Source organism: Hypanus sabinus, chromosome 29 (genome assembly GCF_030144855.1).
Source record: "Hypanus sabinus isolate sHypSab1 chromosome 29, sHypSab1.hap1, whole genome shotgun sequence".
NCBI lineage: Eukaryota > Metazoa > Chordata > Chondrichthyes > Myliobatiformes > Dasyatidae > Hypanus > Hypanus sabinus.
This window is the reverse complement of record NC_082734.1, coordinates 21,014,192-21,036,407: the sequence shown is the minus strand read 5'-3', so window position 1 is coordinate 21,036,407 and position 22,216 is coordinate 21,014,192. Positions and strand designations below refer to the sequence as shown.

The 22,216-nt window shown below is 45.2% G+C and overlaps 1 protein-coding gene across 1 annotated transcript in view; it reads left to right on the top strand.

The window, feature by feature from the left end:
- LOC132383104 (glycogen [starch] synthase, muscle-like) overlaps positions 1-20,792 on the top strand; it is an 84,557-nt gene extending 63,765 nt beyond the window's left edge. The window contains exons 13-16 of the mRNA XM_059953900.1: positions 1,229-1,324; positions 1,628-1,791; positions 9,896-9,976; positions 18,320-20,792. Coding sequence (XP_059809883.1) covers positions 1,229-1,324; positions 1,628-1,791; positions 9,896-9,976; positions 18,320-19,183 — 1,205 coding nt within the window. The 3' untranslated portion in view covers positions 19,184-20,792. The remainder of the gene's footprint in view (positions 1-1,228; positions 1,325-1,627; positions 1,792-9,895; positions 9,977-18,319) is intronic.
- The last annotated feature ends 1,424 nt before the right edge of the window (positions 20,793-22,216 follow it).

The window sequence follows — 22,216 nt, the reverse complement described above, 5'->3', positions numbered from 1 at the left end:
CATCTATAGAGGTTTTTGAGTGTATTTGTTGACATGCTAAATCTCTTCAGACTCCTAATGAAGTATAGTCACTGTCTTGCCTTCTTTATAATTGCATCGATATATTGGGACCAGGTTAGATCCTCAGAGAGCTTGACACCCAGGAACTGAAACTGCCCACTCTCTCCACTTCTGATCCCTCTATGAGGATTGGTATGTGTTCCTTTGTCTTACCCTTCCTGAAGTCCACAATCAGCTCTTTGATCTTACTGACGTTAAGTGCAAGGTTGTTGCTACGGCACCACTCCACTAGTTGGTATATCTCGTTCCTGTACGTCCTCTCGTCTCCATCTGAGATTCTGCCAACGATGGTTGTATCATCAGCAAATTTATAGATGGTATTTGGGCTATGCCTAGCCCCACACATGGGTATAGAGAGAGTAGAGCAGTGGGCTAAGCACACACCCCTGAGGTGCACCTTTGTTGATTGTCAGTGAGGAGGAGATATTATCACCAATCCACACAGACTGTGTTCTTCCAGTTACGAAGTCGAGGATCGATTTGCAGAGGGAGGTACAGAGGATAAGGTTCTGTAACTTCTCAATCAGGATTGTGGGAATGATGGTATTGAATTCTAAGCTATAGTTGATGAACAGCATCCTGACGTAGGTGTTTGTGTTGTCCAGGTGGTCTAAAGCCATGTAGAGAGCCATTGAGATTGCATCTGCCATTGACCTATTGTGGTGATAGGCAAATTGCACTGGGTCCAGGTCCTTGCTGAGGCAGGAGTTCAGCCTGGTCATGATCAACCTCTTAAAGCATTTCATCACTGTCGATGTGAGTGCTACTGGGCAATAGTCATTAAGACAGCTCACATCATTCTTCTTGGGCACTGGTATAATTGTTGCCTTTTTGAAGCAAGTGGGAACTTCTGCCTGTAGCAGCGAGAGGTTGAAAATGACCTTGAAATCTCCTGGTTGGGTGGATCTTTCATTGATTCTTATTCATGCTTATTATTCCAGAGATTTACTGAGTATGCCCACAAGAAAGTACAACTCAGGGTTGTATATGGTGACATATATGTGCTTTGATAATAAATTTACTTTGAACTTTGAATTTTGTATAGTTCTATGTATTCCGGAAACAACAACACCAGGGACTGCGGAGGTACGAAGGGTGTGGGATGCCCCACATTTAGTGCTTGTTGTGCTGTGTTTGATCTGCCTCTGAGTGCTCTTCCCTCTTCTAGCCGAATGCACAGTGATGGGAATTCCCAGTGTCTCCACTAACCTCTCTGGTTTTGGCTGTTTCATGGAGGAACACATCACAGACCCTGCAGTCTATGGTGAGAATCAGTGATCGATGCTGTCTGAGCCGTCATCAGACCAAGGTCACCCCGCCCTCCTCGTCTCTGACTCTTTAGCCCTGGCATCCCTTTCCTCAAAATCAGATGTTTGGATACAGTATTTAGGTTTGGTCAATTAATCTGACCAGATGTGGGAGTGGGACTGACAGCAAAATGAAACTCTTGGCAAAGTCATCAATGGGCACTAACCAAGTCTGCTTCAGAATTTCAAAGCAACCGGGAATGCCTATGGTTTTCCTTGGGAGGCAAGTTGTATTGAATATACTGATCTTTTTCTCCCAGGGATCTACATCTTGGATCGTCGCTTTAAGAGTCCGGACGAGTGTTGCAATCAGCTCACCTCATTTTTGTACAGCTTCTGTCAACAGTCCCGACGCCAGAGAATCATCCAGCGAAATCGAACCGAGCGCCTCTCCGACCTGCTGGATTGGAACTACCTTGGCCGGGTAAGGAGAGCTTTGAAAAGAGCCATGTAGAAGTCACAGGGAGAGTCCAGTGACAATGGGAGTGATGCACCATCAATAACTCTCGGAGACGGGAGGCAAATGATAGGCTCTTATTAGCAGCAAAACGGAGCACAGCATCTCAGAGACTGAGGGGGGAGCAGTGCCCCAATCGCCTTTATACAGGGGTCTGTGGGGGGAGCCACAGGAGCAGTCAGCAGAGGTGCGTGTCCAGACAGATATACTTAGTTTACCACAGGGAGGCTGCTTATCTCCACAAGATTAGGCATAAGGCTGGGTCAGGAATTAGTTACAAAGCTGATGCCCATTCCCCTCTGCAGTTTCTTGAGTCCCTCAAGTGTCAACGTTTAAACTGGAGAAGCTTGACTAGCCCCTTTCGTAATGGGTAACAACGAGATATGTGTCCAATGTGGGTTCATGCTCAGTCCCATCAATATGATCTGCAGGAAGTGCTGCGGAGGTTTGACAGATGGTGGACCGGTTCGTGAGAACTGTAACCCTTTAGATAAAATGATTGGGCTGCATCAGGATCTGACCTCCATGGGAGAGTGGGTCCATATTGAGAAGATTACTTTTCATATGCTTTCTGCCTGTGGCCAAGGAAGGGAACCACTGTGTGGGATAGGTAGATACGTTATTGATCCCAAAGGAAATTGCAGAGACCTGACCTGAGTTAGGATCTGTTTATCAAAGGGATTGAAATATCTAGTCCTATGAACTCAAACACTTACACCACCATCCTATCTCCTATACTGAACCAGTTTTGAGGTATTGGATCCCATGAGCTCTAACCTTTCAGACCAGGGGTTCCCAACAGTCCCCTCGGTTAATGGTAGGGGTTCATGGCATTAAAAAGGGTTGGGAACCCCTGTTTTAGACCAATCATTCATGTGGGGCCTTGTCAAAGGCTTCAATGATGTCTGTAATACACATTAACCACATTACTTTTGTTAATACATTTAGCTACCTCATCAAAAGCAACTCAATTAAATGAGTCAGACAAGATCTACCACCAACAAATCTTTCCTGATTATTGATATCAATTATTGATTTATTATTGTCACATATACCGAGATACAGTGGAAAAACTTTGCTCTGTGTGACATCCCTCCAAATTAACTCATCATAACAGTGCAATGAGATAATATAAGGGAAATCAATTACAGAATGCAGAATAAAGTGTTTCAGTTACAGAGAAAGTGCAGGGCAGGCAACAGTAAGGAGTAAGATCATCAGATTCAGGATTAATATCACTGGTATATATGGTGATATTTGTAGTCTTTGCGGCAGCAGTACAATGCATTATGTAATAACAGAAGGGAGAAAGTGAATTACAGTAAGTATATACCTCCTTTCTGATGGTAGCAGTGAGAATAGGGCATGTCCTGGGTGATGGGAGTCCTTAATGATGGAGGTGCCTGAATGAGAAAATGTCCCGAATAGTACAGAAGCTAGCACCCATGATGGAGCTGACCAAATTCACAATATTCTGCAGCTTATTTCAATCCTGAAATTTCAATCAGACCCACAACACCCCCTCCCATACCAGATGCAGCCAATTAGAATGCTCTCCATGGTACTTGTGTAGAAAGTTGCAGGTGTCTTTGGTGACATACTAAATCTCCTCAAACTAGAATGTCTAATACCAGAGGGCATGCACTGAAGGTGAGAGGGGGATGTGAGGGGTGAGTTTTTTTTACTCAGAGAGTGGTGGATGCCTGGTATGGTGGTACAGGCAAATACATTAGAGGCTTTTAAGAGACGTTTGGATAGGCACATGGATGTCAGGAAGATGGAAGGTCATGGTGTATGTAGTGTTCTCGCTTGGGTGTAATGGAACGCCAAACTAAACACCAAGGTAAACCGTAGTCAATGAAAACAAGGTCGCAGTAAGATTAACCATTTACTGTTCACTCTTCCACATCAACGTATGGTGAAAACTGTTGATAAAACAATACAAGATTTGTACAGTATTTGTTTCCTTCTTGATATCACATTTACATCGTAAATACTTGCAAGAGTAAAACTACAACAACTACATTACATTAAAGTGCAGCATACAGTCAGAATCTACCTACACCATTGACTGCTTTAAATACACTTCAACACAAACTATCTGCAACTCTTTAACTAACGAAAACATAAACCTTATCGACCGTCGTTACTTTTAACAGGATCGGCGTTAACACTTTAATTCAACATATCGATTATCTCATGACTTACGGCGTTGCTCCCACTATGTTTCTAGTGCGTAGAGAGAAAACCTTTCTTGCACTGGACTCGCACATGTGTGGCTCCCTCCTTCCCGTTTCTCCAAACCGGTATTTACCCACAGGATGCGGCGAAACCGGATGTGACATCATCGCATGCCACGATATATCACAGACAACGAATTTACTTTAAACAATCCTAACTTTAACTAAAATGCTAACAAACGAATTACTAAGCGAAAATATTATAAACTAAATAACTGCCATAAAGGCAACACACTCCCCGCTTGACCTTCGTAAGGTCACAATGAACATAATACAAACTTCAGTCTCTAATCAGTCCTTAGGTAGAAGTAGAATGACTTCTGTAACTGGCCTTTGGTAAATTTTCACATCGCCTTGGTCGGTAGTTTTCAACTCAACCTTCCTGACATGTCCATCCCTGCTAGGGAATGTAGCAGTGATTCTGGCCATTGGCCAGCAGTTGCGGGCGATTTGCTTGTCCCTGAGCAGGACTAAATCTCCAACTTGAAGATTCCTGCAGGATTCTGTCCACTTTTGTCTGTGTTGCAACAAAGGTAGATATTCCTGTCTCCAACGAGACCAGAACCGATTTGCCAGAGCCTGGACCTGTCTCCATAGCTTTAAGTACAAATCCTTATCGCAGAAGTCCCCTGGTGGAGGGGGAGCTCCTGCCTTTTGCGTAAGGAGCATTGATGACGAGAGTATGAAGGGGTTTTCCGGGTCAGAAGACACAGGTAGGAGTGGTCGTGCATTTATAATGGCTGTGACCTCTGCCATTAGTGTGCACAGTACCTCGTGGGTCAATCGGATGCGTTGCTGCATCTCAGGTTTCCTTTTCAGGGTTTTTTGCAAGGACGTAAACTGCTTGACTGCCTGCTCTTTGTTGTTTGGTAAGCACTGGCGTGGTTCTCTGAAAGGCAGTGGGGCAACCCCATTATTTGCTTCATCTCTGAAGACCTTGGTGTCCTTTGTTTTTAAGAAAATGGCATCTTGATCTGATGGAACAAGTTTATTATCATGCTCAGTTTGAGTGAAGACTGACTGACCCAGCGTCTCATCAGTTACTTTACGTTTGTTAAAGCCTTGTCGTGCTCCCTTAATACACGTGACACTTGTGCAGGGTTGAAAAATTGAATGGCGGCCACTCTCTAGCACATTGGTCTTGAGTGTGCTAACCGTCGGTTTGTGTACATTGCCAGGGCACACCTCTCCTATCACCACCCAGCCCAGATCCAGGCGTTACGCAAAGGGGGCGTTATGTGGTCCATTGACCTGCTGCCTGACCTTGTGCACCTGAAGAACATCTCTTCCTAATAGTAGGAGTATTTCTGCTGTTGGATCCAGTTCTGGGATGTGTTTGGCGATGTGGTGGAGATGTGGCTGGTGTAGCACTGCACTTGGCGTCGGGATCTCAGTGCGGTTCTTCAAAATCTCATTGCACTCTAAGAGTGGAGGGAGACAGATGACGACTTTACCATCCAGGGACTCGAGCTGGAAGCCTTCTGCCTTCCTTCCATAAGTTTCCATGTCGCCTGAGCAAGTTCTAAGGTAGTATGGGAACTGCTCACTCTCAATGTTGAACAAGTTAAAGAACTCTGGACTGACTAGTGAGTGATTGCTCTGGTCATCCAGAATTACATAGGCTTTGATGGCCTTGTCTTTGGCTCCCTTAGGGTACACCTTCATGAGGCAGATCTTTGAACAAGAACGGCTTGACTGAGCTTGACCGCAAACTTCTGTGCAGTTCGAGCTGACAACAGTTGTCCTGGAGTGAGCCTCTCCTCCCCGCCATCCTGTTGTGGGGGTGAAGGAGTGTTGTCGGTTTGCGGTGACAGGCCGGGATGCATGGCCCCATTGTGATTAGTGCTATCACATTCCGGACACTTCACGGCGATCGTACACTCTCTAGCAAAGTGAGAGGTTGAGGAACAGCATTTAAAACATATTCTTTTCTCCTTGAGAAGGGTCATCCTCTCTTCAAGGGGTTTTTCCCTAAACGTTCTGCATTTTCTGAGGGGCTGGGGTTTGTTATGCAATGGACAATTCTTGCGAGGGTCGTTGTTAGTTGTAAAGACTTCAGTCTTAAGCACTGAGACAGGTTTATTAATGTTGAAATTATTCAAAGAGGATTTATCTGGCTTGGTGTAAATTGTACTGCTTCCTGGACCCATGATGCTAGGGTCGTTTCGCTTCTTCGCCTCCTTGCGTACAAACCTAGTGAAATACTCAAAGGGAGGAAATCGACCATTGTGGTCTTCTTTGTACTCTGAGGCAACAGACACCCACCTGTCCTGCAGCCCAAATGGAAGTTTGTCCACGATTTGTCTAATCCCGGATGGAGTATCTAGGTATACTAGACCAGTTGAGTAGCCATCTTCTTTGGCGCCTTGAATCTCCATGAGTAAATCTCCGAGCTCCCTTAACTTAATGTGGTCCTTGGCTGACACCTTAGGAAAATTTTCCAGACGTCGGTATAGCGCCGCTTCAATAATTTCGGGGGCCGCATAGCCCTCCTGAAGTCTCTCCCATGCTTTGCTTAAGGCTAGCTCGGGGTTGTTGATGTACACTGAGCATATGCGTCTCACCTGTTCGCATGATTCTTTTCCCAGCCATTTCGCTATAAGATCCAACTCTTGGGTTGCTCTGAGCTGGACTCCGTCGATAGCGTTGGTGAATGTGGAGTACCATGCACGGTAATTTTCAGGTTTATCGTCGAACTGGTACAGTCCCGAAGTGACGAGATCTCGTCGGTTCAATTGCAAGTGGCATGCGGCCTGGGGAAATATGTCGGCGGGTATATGACCGAGGGTATACATCTGTTATGGAATTTGCTGTTCTGAATTCAGCCTTTGCCTCTCTTCTCGCCAGATCTGGTAAGTTTGGTGTCGAGAAGTATTTGTCATCTGCCCTTTCGTTCTTGAATTCATTGCAGAGTTGCAAGGGTAAATTGTCTTCCTCGGATGGATGTGATGCAGTTGGGCTCTCTGAGACTCCTCATGACGTGGGGCATGAGCGTATAAGTATGGAGAGGAAGAACGAATCTTCCAGTCTATTTGAGATTGGACATAGTCGCTTGTGCGTTCCAATCTGATCTTTTCTGAAGTAGATTTTATGTCAACCAGATCATGCATTTCTTCAGCATCTTCTATTAACTCTGCTTCCACCCTGGCAACTTCTGCTTCTCGGTGTAGCATCAGCACTTCTAACTCTGACGCTATCCTTGCCCTTTCCAACTGTTTTTGGTTTCTCTGGCAGCCGCTTCCTTCTGGTTTTCAGCTTCTCTGGCAGCTTTTTCCATTCAGTTTTCGGTTTCTCTGGCAGCCGCTTCCATTTTCAATTTTGCTTCTCATTTGGCGTAGCGCACTCGTACCTTGGTGAATTCTGCTTTAGCTCTTGCGTGGGCGACCTTACTTGATGATGCCCTACTGCCCCTGTCGCTGGATGGCAACAACTTGATGTTGGATCAAGTTGTCATTGTAGCAATTGAAACACCTGATAATGCCGCCTTTTCACTGTAGTGTTCTCGCTCGGGTGTAATGGAACGCCGAACTAAACACCGAGGTAAACCATAGTCAATGAAAACAAGGTCGCAGTAAGATTAACCATTTAAATGAAAACTGTTGATAAAACAATACAAGATTTGTACAGCATTTGTTTCCTTCTTGATATAACATTTACATCGTAAATACTTGCAAGAGTAAAACTACAACTACGTTACATTAAAATGCAGCATACAGTCAGAATCTACCTACGCCATTGACTGCTTTAAATACACTTCAACACAAACTATCCGCAACTCTTTAACTAACGAAAACATAAACCTTATCGACCATCATTACTTTGAACAGGATCGGCGTTAACATTTTAATTCAACATATTGATTATCTCATGACTTACGGCGTTGCCTCACTATGTTTCTCATGCGTAGAAAGACAACCTTTCTTGGGCTGGACTCGCACATGTGTGGCCCCCTCCTTCCCGTTTCTCCAAACCGGTATTTTCCCACAGGACGCGGCGAAACCGGATGTGACGTCATCACATGCCATGATATATCACAGACAACGAATTTACTTTAAACAATCTTAACTTTAACCAAAATGCTAACAAATGAATTGCTAAGCGAAAATATTATAAACTAAATAACTGCCATAAAGGCAACACAGTGTAGGTAGGAGGGATCAGTGTTTGGTTGTTTTTGATTTGCCATTTAGCTGGTTCAGCATAACATTGTGGGCTGAATGGCCTGTTCCTGTGCAGTACTGTTCTATGTTCCTAATGAAATATAGCTGCTGTCGTGCCTTCTTTGTAGCTGCATCAATTGTTGGGCCCAGGATAGATCCTCAGAGATATTGACACTCAGGAACTCGAAATTGCTCACCCTTTCCACTTCTGATCCTTCTCTGACAGGTGGTTCTTCCCTCGTCTTACCCTTTCTGAAGTCCACAATCAGTTCTTCAGTCTTACTGACATTGAATGCAAGATTATTGCTGAGAGACCACTCAACTAGCGGACGTATCTCGCTCCCTTACGCCCTCATCACTGTCTGAAATTCTGCCAACAATAGTTGTGTCGTCAGCAAATTTATAGATGGCATTTGAGCTTTGCCTAGCCATATGGTCATGGATGTAGAGAAAGTAGAGCAGTGGGCTAAGCACACGTCCTTGTGGTGTACCAGCGTTGATTATCCAAACTGCAGACTTTGGTCTTCCAGTTAGGAATCAAGGATCCTGTTGCAGAGGAAGGTCAAGTTGTTTACATTATTGTACTAGTTGGCCATTCAGTAGTCGTATAACAGTGGGATCGAGCTGTCCTTGAGCCCTGGTGGTACGTGCTATTGGGCTTTTGTATCTGCTACGTTGGGACACATGAAATGCTTCAGGATTGTGTCTGTCAGTGATATTTCATCAACCCTCTCTGCCCTCATAATTTTTTCAAGCTGCCTCTGCACTCTATCCTCTTGAAGGGCCTCTCCCAGTTCACTGGACCTACGATTTGTTTCTGTATCAAGTCCTCAAGGTCCTTTAATCCAGAGTCCATAAACTTGCTGTCCTTACCCTTCAGTCTTGTGGGAACATGATAGCCCAGAGCTCTCACTACTTAACTTTTAGAATACTTTTTGGAGGTAAATTTCCCAGCAAGAAGCCACTCCCAGTTTACAATGTCTCAATTCTGTCTCATGATTTTGAAATTGAGCTTTGTTTAGTTCAGATAATTAGTTTTTGGACTATTCCTGTCCCCTTTCATCACCATTTTGAAACTTACTGATTTAAGGTTTGTAGAGAGGAGTGTCAGGGTGGAGATAATAATCTACTAAAGGAGATGTAAGCGCTCCTCCCCTTCGCTTGCCTACAGGTTACCCTTGGGCAAGGTGTAGCACCTACTTAGCCCCCAATCAGGGTCACGTGAAGGCATGGGAGCAGGTGGTAGATGGTTTTATGAGCAGCTGGTGCAGATCACAAGTCCTGGTTATGTGACCACTGACGCCAGGCAGGCCATCTCTGAAGAGTATTGATAATGGCTGGTGTCATCCATCTTGTAAGGACACTGTCCAGAAGGTGGCAATGGCAAACTACCTTAGTAGAAAATTTGCCAAGTTCAATCATGGTCAAAGACCAATCACCTCTGTCTTACAACACAGCACATGATGATCATGATGTGAAGAGTGTGCCAAAAGGAAGGAATGGTATGGATGCTTAGAATGAGGGGTAAATAGAGAGAAAGAGAGGGAAGGGTGATTGGGGGAGTGGGCAGGCATGAATGGACGGGGTGAGATGATGTGTGAATGGACGGAGGAATGAGAGGGCTGTTTTTCCCTATTCATTTAAACTGTGTATTTACCCTTTTCCTTTCAGTATTATAATCATGCCAGGCTTCTGGCTCTTGCCAAAGCTTTTCCCACTGAATTCAGCCACAACGTGTTTGGAGTTTCAACGGTAAGTAAACAAAATAAATTAATAAAACTGCACTGGGAAACAGAGAATTTTAAGGAGGAAAAAATCTTCCCCTCTCCCAGATATTATCCACACTTACCATGTCAGTGGTCAGAGATGGTATCTTTCCAATAAACAATAAAACATTCATCTCCCATTGTCTTCCATGTGTAGGTATGTCAATCAGTTCCTGCCCTTCTTTCCCTACTTTTCCATCTGGTCTCTCATCTCCTCTCCCCCCAGATGCTATCCTTTCCCCCTCCCAGTGACACCCCATCCTAATACCCATGAATAGCATCCCCATTCACAGATTCCTGTTCTCCTTTCCCTATCCTCAAATCCTACATCTACTGTCTCCTAACTCTTTCACTTTTCATTCCCAATGTCTCTCTGTCCCTTTACTGAATCCAGTTTGAGTTTGTTTTTCACTCTTCCCAGTCCTTTCCCGTTGTCCCTAGGATCTGTTCTCCTACTCAACCCCCATCTTCCCAATCCCTACATCCCTATCTGCCAATCCCATTTCCTCTTCCCTTATTTACTGCATTCCCCAATTTCTCTGTAGTCCAGTAGCTCTGATCTCCTCAATCCCAATTCCCCATTCGCAGCTCCCTTCCCAAGCTTGGGGTTGGAAGCAGAAGAACTTTGGAGATAGATAAAGTAGTGTTGAAACTCGGTGATGCAGGAGTTTCAGTAGTCAGTAAAACGTTTCATACAAGTTCCAGTCACCAAGAGATGCTGAACGTTCTGGAGGTGGAGGAGGGTAAGCTTTAAGTCATACTCTGGAATAAAGATAAGCAACTGGTTAGGATTCTGCAGATGAAAAATTTCAGTTGCCTGGCTCAACTACATGGAACATTAGAAATTTCATCTTCCAGGCAACATGTATTCAGGAAGTAGAGGGAGGCTGATGTGACCTTTAGATTATGTTAGTCCTGGAGAGGTGAAATTGAGATATAGTTGAGTCATACAGCACAGAAACGGGCACTTCAGCAACCCCCTACCCAACTCGCATACCCATGCCAACCAATCTAATACACCGGACAATAAATTTTTTTGAAAGTGTTGCTTCCTCAGATTTAATTTTGTTTTTTATAGACTACTTTAACTCAAATATAATTTCATACTGCATGTATCGCATAGGAGTTTGGAGAAAAACTAGTTGTTATGGAATATAATGTGTTTAATTGTATAATGGTGCAGATGCTTTGCTAAGCTCAACTGAGCTAAAAATGTTCTGTTGATTATTTTCACTTGTACTCAGTATATTGAGTTTCTGACTTAAATGTCCAACAGTAATCAGCCAGCATTGATGGATTCCAATTGCCCTGATACTGTTTCTTCACAACCACAATGTCCTGGTGAAACCTTTCACTGTGCTCGTCACTGACAGTTCCAAGACTTGCAAGGTGGAAGTCTAAATGGGAATGCAGAAAATGAACCTTTAGTGACATGTTGTACTTTATAGTTTTGTATCCTTGAAGCATGTTGTCAACTGGCTGCATGTAGTTTGGTGCTCTGTAGTCGCCAAGAAAAATCTCAACACCCTTCAATGCATTCCATACAAGTTTCTCTGGTCCCTCGACAAGTTCTCGACTGTCCAACAAAAGATTTTTGTTGTGGACCAACAAAAATCCCTTCCTTAATTATGGCATCAGTTACTCTGACTTGGATTATGAATTGAAATGATAAATATAGACTATTTCAAACACTAGCGTGTGTGTGATAGGGAAATATTGTGGTCATGCACAATCAGTAGCCAAAAATCCATAAGATACATCCAAAGGTATTCACAAAGCAAGATCTTTGTTGTCCAGTGTAATTGGCCACTGTTGAACTAGATACTTCTTAAATGCACTGGGACTCTCTGCTTCCTCAGCCAGAGCATTCCTGATTCCAGCCTCTCTTTAAGTAAATACATTCCTCCTTAGGCTTCTCCTCCAAGGCTCTCCCCCTTACCCAAGGAAAACAAGACCAGCTACTCCAGTTTCTCGTAACTACATGCTTCATCCACCCATAGCAGGCTGATGAATTCTCTTGAGACCTTCTCCAGTCCAATCATGTCCTTCTATGGCCAAAGAGCCTGTAATGTGCTGCACTATTCTATGTTCCTGTGGTATAACCGACAGAATCTCACACAGCATGGACACACATAACCGAACTTCAACAAAGTCTTCTATAACCTTCCAGCTTTCATATTTTACCTCCAGCAGATGGAGTCAAACATTTCATGTATCTTCTTCATCACCTTATCTCTCTGTACCCCTACCTTCAGGGATCTTGTATGCCAAGCTCCTTCTGTTCCTTGATACTTCTGAGAGTCCTACAGTTCACCATGTATGTCCTGCACTTATTGGTCCTCCCTTGTACTTATCAGGATTAAATTCCATCTGTTGTGTTCTGCTCATTTTAACAACTGATCAATATTTTCCTATAAGCTGAGCCTGTCCTCTTCACAATCAACAACAACCAATCTTCATGAAATCTGTAAACTTGCAAGTCATTTCTCTTACATTCATTTCTCCATTATTAATGTAAACAGCAAACAGTGATAGCCCCAACACCAGTCTACAAGCAGTTTTGAGCTGCAGTAAAGACATGCTGACTCTGGAGAAGGTCCAGGAAAAGTGCACGAGAAAAATGCCAGGAAGGAAAGGATGACATTAACCAGCTCCTGTCTTCTGGTGCCTCACACATGGCTAGGGGAGATCAAATGAATCTTCTGCCAAGTCTCCATAGATCTCTTCCCTCCCACGCACCCAAGGGTGCACTCGGTCGGGTCCCTGGGATTTATCTGCCTTTATGCACCCCAAGACAGCTAGCACTTTATCTTTCTTAATGTCATCAACACAAAAGGTTCTGCAGGTGCTGGAGGAACTCAACAGGTCAGGCAGCATCTGTGGAAAGGAATAATTTCAGACTGAGACCCTTCAATTCTTTATTCCTTTCATAATGTCAAAATGTTTCACAATATTACTGTCTCTCCCCTGGACTCACTAGCTTCCCTGACCTCCAAGGTAAATATAGAGAGGTATTCACTAATGACCTCACCCATCTTCTGTAGTTCCACATATAGATAACCACACTATATAACCATATAACAATTACAGCACAGAAACAGGCCATCTTGGCCCTTCTAGTCCGTGCCAAACGCTTACTCTCACCTAGTCCCACCGACCTGCACTCTGCCCATAACCCTCTGTTCCTTTCCTATCCATATACCTATCCAATTTTACTTTAAATGACAATATCGAACCTGCCTCTACCATTTCTACTGGAAGCCTGTTCCACACAGCTATCACTCTCTGAGTAAAGAAGCTCCCCCTCGTGTTACCCCTAAAATGTTGCCCCTTAACTCTCAACTCATGTCCTCTTGTTTGAATCGTCCCTACTCTCAATGGAAAAAGCCTATCCACGTCAACTCTATCTATCCCCCTCATAATTTTAAATACCTCTATCAAGTCCCCCCTCAACCTTCTACACTCCAAAGAATAAAGACCTAACTTGTTCAACCTGTAACTTAGGTGAAACCCAGGAAACCCAGGACACTGATCATTAAGAGACTTATTCTCTCCCTAGTTACCCGTTTACTCTTAATATAATTACAGAATCTTTCAGGGATCTCCTGTGCCTGGTGATTAGGATTGTACCCAGGTCACCAGACCCACTGCACAGTCAGTTGTCCAACTTCTCTGAGAGACTTCTGAATGTCTTCTCCGGTTTCCCCCCCTTCCGCTACAAGTTCCACAAGCAAGTCTGGAAGGGAAGCTTGGGAAACAATTCATCAGTGTGGTCAGTAACCCAGTTTCCTCTCAGGATTCTTGCATTTCCCCACTCTGTTTGTAGCAGACAACGTGCTGCAGCTGTTGCGTTCTAGAGCACAGCTGACATGTTGCTATGATGCACTCCCATCTGGAATAACCAGAGGAATTTCTTTGCTGAGTGCTTGGAATTCGGAGAGCGCTGAAGGCAAAGACTCACACTACATTTAACAAGCTTCTAGGTGTGAAACTGAATGACCAAGGGGCATTAGGCCAACGACAACATGCTTTAAACAGATGGGTAACCAATGATCATTACGGCCATGATGGGCTTTTCACAGAACATAAAATAGTACAGCACGGTACAGGCCCTTCAGCCCACAATGTTCTGCTGACCCTTAAACCCTGCCTCTCATATAACCCCTCCACCTTAAATTCCTCCATATACCTGTCTAGTAGTCTCTTAAACTTCACTAATCAGCCTCCACTACTGACTCAGGCAGTGCATTCCACACACCAACCACTCTCTGAGTAAAAAACCTTCCTCTAATATCCCCCTTGAACTTCCCACCCCTTACCTTAAAGCTATGTCCTCTTGTATTGAGCAGTGGTGCCCTGGGGAAGAGGCGCTGGCTGTCCTCTCTGTCTATTCCTCTTAATAACTTGTATACCTCTATCATGTCTCCTCTCATCCTCCTTCTCTCCAAAGAATAAAGCCCTAGCTCGCCTTTGCTTTGCTTTCAAAAAGGAGCTAGATAGGTATCTTATGGATAGGGGAATCAAGGGATATGGGGACAAGGCAGGAACCGGGTATTGATAGTAGATGATCAGCCATGATCTCAAAATGGTGGTGCAGGCTCGAAGGGCCGAATGGTCTACTTCTGCACCCATTGTCTATTGTCTATTGTCTAGCTCCCTGAATCTCTAATCATAAGGCAGCATGCTGGTAAATCTCCTCTATACCCTTTCCAATGCTTCCACATCCTTCCTATAGTGAGGCGACCAGAACTGGACACAGTACTCCAAGTGTGGCCTAACCAGAGTTTTATAGAGCTGCATCATTACCTCGCGACTCTTAAACTCTATCCCTCGACTTATGAAAGCTAACACCCCATAAGCTTTCTTAACTACCCTATCTACCTAAAGGCAAGTTTCAGGGATCTGTGGACATGTACCCCCAGATCCCTCTGCTCCTCCGCACTACCAAGTATCCTGCCATTTACTTTGTACTCTGCCTTGGAGTTTGTCCTTCCAAAGTGTACCACCTCACACTTCTCCGGGTTGAACTCCATCTGCCACGTCTCAGCCCACTTCTACATCCTATCAATGTCTCTCTGCAATCTTCGACAATCCTCTACACTATCCACAACACCACCAAACTTTGTGTCATCTGCAAACTTGCCAACCCACCCTTCTACCCCCTCATCCAGGTCGTTAATAAAAATCACAAAAGGTAGAGGTCCCAGAACAGATCCTTGTGGGACACCAGTAGTCACAACTCTCCGATCTGAATGTACTCCCTCCACCATGACCCTCTGCCTTCTGCAGGCAAACCAATTCTGAATCCACCGGGCTAAACTTCCCTGGATCCCATGCCTTCTGACTTTCTGAATAATCCTACCATGTGGAACCTTGTCAAATGCCTTACTAAAATCCATGTAGATCACATCCACTGCACTACCCTCATCTATATGCCTGGTCACCTCCTCAGAGAACTCTATCAGGCTTGTTAGACACCATCTGCCCTTCACAAAGCCTGATCAGACCATGATTCTCTAAAGGCCCATAGATCTTATCTCTAATAATCTTTTCCAACAGCTTTCCCACCACAGACATAAGGCTCACTGGTCTATAATTACCTGGACTATCCCTACTACCTTTTTTGAACAAGGGGACAACATTTGCCTCCCTCCAATCCTCCGGTACCATTTCCGTGGACAATGAGAACATAAAGATCCTAGCCAGAGGCTCAGCAATCTCTTCCCTCACCTCATGGAGCAGCATGGGGAATATTCCATCAGGCCCCGGGGACTTATCCATCCTAATGTATTTTAACAGCTCCAACACCTCCTCTCCCTTAATATCAACATGATCCAGAACATCAACCTCACTCATATTGTACTCACCATCATCAAGTGCCCTCTGTTTGGTGAATACCGAAGAGAAGTATTCATTGAGGACCTCGCTCACTTCCACAGCCTTAAGGCACATCTTCCCACCTTTATCGCTAATCGGTCCTACCTTCATTCCTGTCACCCTTTTGTTCTCGGGGTTTCCCCAATGCCTTGGGGTTTTCCTTTACCCTACTCGCCAAGGCCTTCTCATGCCCCCTTCTTGCTCTCCTCAGCCCCTTCTTAAGCTCCTTTCTTGCTACCCTATATTCCTCAATAGACCCATCTGATCCTTGCTTCCTAAACCTCATGTATGCTGCCTTCTTCCACCTGACTAGATTTTCCACCTCACTTGTCACACATGTTCCTTCACCCTACCATTCTTTATCTTCCTCATCGGGACAAATTTATCCCTAACATACTGAAGAGACCCCTAAACATCAACCACATGTCCATAGTACATTACCCTGCAAAAACATCATCCCAATTCACACCCGCAAGTTCTAGCCTTATAGCCTCATAATTTGCCCTTCCCCGATTAAAAATTTTCCTGTCCTCTCTGATTCTATCCTTTTCCATGATAATGCTAAAGGCCAGGGACTGGTGATCACTGTCCCCCAGATGCTCACCCACTGACAGATCTGTGACCTGACCTGGTTCATTACCTAATACTAGATCTAGTATGGCATTCCCCCTAGTTGGCCTGTCAACATACTGTATCAGGAATCCATCCTTGACACACTTAACAAATTCTGCCTCATCTAAACCCTTGGAACTAATCAAGTGCCAATCAATATTAGGGAAGTTAAAGTCACCCATTGAAAACAACCCTGTTATTTTTTCACCTTTCCAAAATCCAGAATACCCCCAGTAGAGTAACTGCTCCCTTCCTGTCCCTGACTTCCACCCATTCTGACTCAAAAGAGGATCCTGCTACAGTACCCACCCTTTCTGTAGCTGTAATAGTATCCCTGACCAGTAATACCACCCCTCCTCCCCTTTCCCCCCTCTCTATTCCTTTTAAAACACTGAAATCCAGGAATATTGGGAAACCATTCCTGCCCTGGTGCCAGCCAAGTCTCTGTAATGGCCACTACATCATAATTCCATGTATGTGTCCAAGCTCTCAGTTCATCTCCTTTGTTCCTGATGCTTCTTGCATTGAAGTACACACACTTTAGCCCTTCTATCTTACTACCGTTACACCCTTTATTCTGCTTCCCTTTCCTCAAAGCCTCTCTATGTGTTAGATCTGGCTTAATCCATGCATTTCTACCACTGCTCTATTGCTCCGGGTCCCATCCCCCTTGCAAATTAGTTTAAGCTCTCCCAAACCATGCTAGCAAACCTACCTGCAAGATATCACTCCCTTTTGAGTTCAGGTGCAACCCATCTAATCTGTACAGGTCCCACCTTCCCCAGAAGAGATCCCAATTGTCCAAAAATCTAAAACTCTAACCCCTGCACCAGCTCCTTGGTCACGCATTCAACTGCCATTTCCTCCAATTCTTACCATCACTATCACGCAGTACTGGCAGCAATCCTGAGAACACCACCCTTGAGGTCTTGTTCTTCAGCCTTCTACCTAGTTCCCGAAACTCACACTTCAGGACCTCATCCCTCTTCCAGCCCATGTCGTTGGTACCAAATGTATCACGACTTCTGGTTGCTTTCCCTCTCATACCAGGATGTCGTGCATCCAATCAGAGACATCCCGGACCCTGACACCCGGGAGGCAACAAACCATGCGGGTGTCCTTCTCACGTCCACAAATCTCCTGTCTGCTCCCCTGACTATAGAGTCCCCAATGACGACAGCTCTCCTCTTCTCTGTCCCATCCTTCTGCACCACAGGGTCAGACTCAGTGCTAGAGGCCCTGCCACCGTGGCCCACACCTGGTCGGTCGTCCTCGCCAACAGCATCCAGGACAGTAAACTTATTATTCAGGGGAATGGCTACAGGGGTGCTCTGCACTACCTGCCTACTCACCTTCGCTTTCCCCCCTCTGACTGTTACCCAACGATCTGCTTCCGGCAGCCTAGGTGTGACTACCTCCCTGTAGCTCTCATCTACGACTGCCTCATTCTCCCTTATGAGTCGAAGGTCATCCAGCTGCTGCTCCAGATTCCTCACACGGTCTTCCAGATCGCCCAGCCGCAAGCACTTCTGGCAGATGTTACTCTGCGGGAGAGGGGAGTTCCCCCAAGACTGCCACATCTCACAGGAGAGGCACATCACCGTCCCAGGAGGCATTGTAAAGCCTAACTGGGCTCGCCCTCTGCCTCTTCTCATCAAAGCCTCTTCTCGTCAAAGCCTCTTCTCGTCAAAGCCTCAAAGCTCCACTCCTTCATTGGCCCACTCACTCATGAGTGTACTGTACTACATGAGTCTATAATGGAATTTTTGATGCATAAAGCTAATTAATGTAATTACCTATATCTGAAATAGTGACCAATTATCATTGTACTTTGTTTCAGGTTTACCACATCTCAGATTTATCATCATTCCCTGTGTCCCCGGCCTTGTCTGTCCACGCCACTTCTCACTACAGAAACACTGAAGATGAACTATACACGGAGGAAGGAGAGGCTGAGAAAGATCGTTCAAGTATCAAGCTGCAGTCCGAAATGGACTTCCTCCCTGATCTGAACAGAAGTATCATGGAATCCATTGTGGCATCAACCAATACCAGCGTCAGTAGCTCCAGAAGATCCAGCAAGCCTATCGATGGCAACACCTCTGCCCATCCCACCATACCCACTGAAGCCACCAATTTTACAAATCCCAGCAGCTGGAGTAATCCCAATCCCACAAATCCTAATCCTACTAATTCCACCAAATTTGCTGATCCCAGCAGCCCAAGTAATCCCACCAACCCTGCCAATCCCACCAATCCCAGCAGCTCAAGTAAACCCACCAATCCCAGCAGCTCAAGTAAACCCACTAATCCCAGCAGCTCAAGTAACTCCACCAATCCCAGCAGCTCAGGCAACTCCACCAATCCCAGCAGCTCAAGTAATCCCACCAATCCCAGTAGCTCGAGCAACTCCACCAATCCCAGCAGCTCAAGTAAACCCACCAATCCCAGCAGCTCAAGTAAACCCACTAATCCCAGCAGCTCAGGCAACTCCACCAATCCCAGCAGCTCAGGCAACTCCACCAATCCCAGCAGCTCAAGTAATCCCACCAATCCCAGTAGCTCGAGCAACTCCACCAATCCCAGCAGCTCAAGTAAACCCACCAATCCCAGTAGCTCAAGTAAACCCACCAATCCAAGCAGCTCAAGTAATTCCACTAATCCCAATAGCTCGAGCAAGTCAACCAAGCCTGGTGGGATCTGACAATCCTCGTGTGCCAAGTAAGTCCAAAGAAACCAGGGAAGGTTCACACCAGCACATTGTGACCACTCTCCTCCTTTAACCTGAACTCCATCTGAATGGAATGAGGAGCAAAGTACAATTTTCAATAAACTATGGTGCTGACCGGTGCAACTTTCCCTTGGCAATTGACCATCCTTAATCAGACTAATCCAGAGCCAATGCAATTTTGGTTCAGTTGATGTTGCATGAGTTTTAGCATTGGCGTGGGAGGTCTGCTGATGTCACCGCGGTTTGATGTTATTCCACTCTCCATCAGTGTGATGGTTCCAGTTTGGCTGAGGCTAATTTCTCGATAGTTATTGTGAATCCACAACCCTGTCTCCAATGAAATGAGCTCGGGGAATCTTTGTACACCCCTGGTCTGTCTAACGGTCACCCATACTACCCCTGCCTACACTGGTCATGTGGCTCTCAGCTCGGTAGGTGCTCTGTAGAACTGCTTGGGCTCTGCACACTGGAACTCCAGCTATTCTGACCGGCAACACTTTCTGGATGTGTGGTCGCCCAGGAGGCAAGCTGCACCCCGGAGCTTCACACGACACAACAACTGAGACTCTGGTGTTTTTCCATACCCCTATTTCCCAGAGGATAATCACTTTCAAATCAACACTTCCTTTACATTAAACAAGAGAAAATCTGCAGATGCTGGAAATCCGAGCAACACACACAAAATGCTGGAGGGACTCAGCTGGCCGGGCAGCATCTATGGAGAAGAGTAAACAGTCGTTTCCAGCAGAGACCCTTCATAAGGACTCACTTGATGAATGGTCTCTGCCCAAAACACTCTTCCGTAGATGCTGCCTGGCCTGCTGAGTTCCTCTAGCATTTGTGTGTGTGTGTGTTGCTTCCTTTATGCTAGGTTGTTGCAATTAATACCATTTTAAATGGTTGCTGCTTTCTTCTTTACTTAATGCTATTTAGTTATAGTTATTAGCTGTTATTATTTCACAGAGGTACATAGCTAACTGATAAGCAAGGGGTGGGAAGTTGCTGTGGGTAGCTGGAGTTGATTAACGTCAATTCATGGTCTTGTTGGACGGTAGAACAGCCTCAGTCTATTCCTGCCCCGAGTCCACAAGCTTCTGTGTACCAGCTGCCACTAATGTGAGCTGGGGGCTTGGCAATCCAGATGAACTACAGCAGTAACTCTTCGTCCCCAGTCAGGCTTCTGGACCCAGCAATGAGCCCACCTTTGCTGAGCTATCTCACCTCTTTGCTGGCTGAGGGAGTGGAGAAAGGTGAAAGAGCCTGTGGTGTCATTTCATCCCCAGCAGCTGCATAACAGAAGACTCCCTGATCTACGGGCTGTTCCCGGGGACGCACGCAGAGACGAGCATCAAATTTGGGGCCGACCAAAGAGCATCTGATAGTCTACCAGCACGCTGAGATGTCCATGGCAGAATGCTGCCGACTGGCACATTATCGGCTGCAGGATTACGTGCTAGACGCACTGAAACCACAAGGTAGGGTCCTTCCACTGGAGAGGGAGGGGCTGGGTGGGGGAGAAAGCCCCTCAATTATTGTAGTAGATAGTGCACCACCCTAGGGTGCCTCATGAGTGGCAGCAGAACTGTTAATATGTATGAATGTAACCATGTGTGAAAAGAATGAAAAGGCATTGAACTGTTTATTCTTGTAAATTTTTTTATTACGAATAAAGTTTATTTTGTTTTAAAACTGAGCCCATCATTTCACATCGTCGCCATCTACAGGTTTCTTTTTCAGATTTGCTGCATCTACAGAATTTCCCTACTGAGAAACATACAGTGCGGGTGTGGTTTACACAGGGTAAATGCAGAGGTCTCAGAAAAGAGGGCATTATGGGGGAAAATGGATGCACCCACTTGAAATGAAGAAGGGTTTCTTTCCTTCAGTGCTGGTTGTGTGTTTTCAGAATTCCTTGCCACAGTCCTTGATGACATTTAAGGCTCAGGTAGAGAGATATCTGATCAGTGAGGAAATTGAGGGTTATTGTGAAAGGGTACACAAGGAACATGGATTCCAATATCGCTCCTACAATTCTGATTTAAAAGCTCCAGGACCTGGGCCTCTGTACCTCCCTCTGCAACGGGATTCACGCCTTCCTAACTAGAAGTTCACAGTCTGTGCAGGTTGGAAATAACATCTCTGTGCCGACAATCAACACTGGCACACTTCAGGGATGTGTGCTTAGCCCATTGCTCTACTTTCTCTACATCTGTGCGGCTAGGCACAGCCCAAATGCCATCTATAAACTTGCTGACGATACAACCATCGTTGGCAGAATATCAGATGGTGACGAGAGGGCATACAGGAGCGAGATATACCAGTTAGTTGAGTGGTATCTCAGCAGCAAGCTTGCACTCAACATTAGTAAGACCAAAGAACTGACTGGGGATTTCAGAAAGGGTAAGACGAGAGAATACACAACTATCATCATAGAGGAATCAGAAGTGGAGAAAGTGAGCAGTTTCAAGTTCCTGGAGGAGCTCTGAAGAGTTCTCTGAGTATCTCTCAGGACCTAACCTGTACCCAATGTGTTGATACAGCTATGAAAAAGACAAGACAGTGGCTATATTTCGTTAGGAGTTTGAGGAGATTTGGTATGTTACCAAAAATCACTAGCAAATTTCTACAGATGTACTGTCGAGAGCATTTTAACTGGCTGCATTACCGTCTGGTATGGGGGAGGGGGGCTACCGCACAGGATTGAAGGAATCTGCAGAGAGTTGTGAAGTTAGCCAGCTCCATCGTGAGCATTACCCTCCAGGGTATCCAGGTCATCTTCAGGGAGCGGTGCCTCAGAAAAGAGACTTCCATTATTAAGGACCCCCATTCAACGATTCAGGGAGTTTCTTCCCCTCTGCCATCTGATTTCTGATTGGACATTGAACCCATGAACACTACCTCTCAATTTTTTATTTCCTAATTATTGCCCTATCTATTTAACTATTTAATAAATATACTTACTATAATTCACAGTTCTCCTTTTTCTCTCTATTACTTTGTATTGCA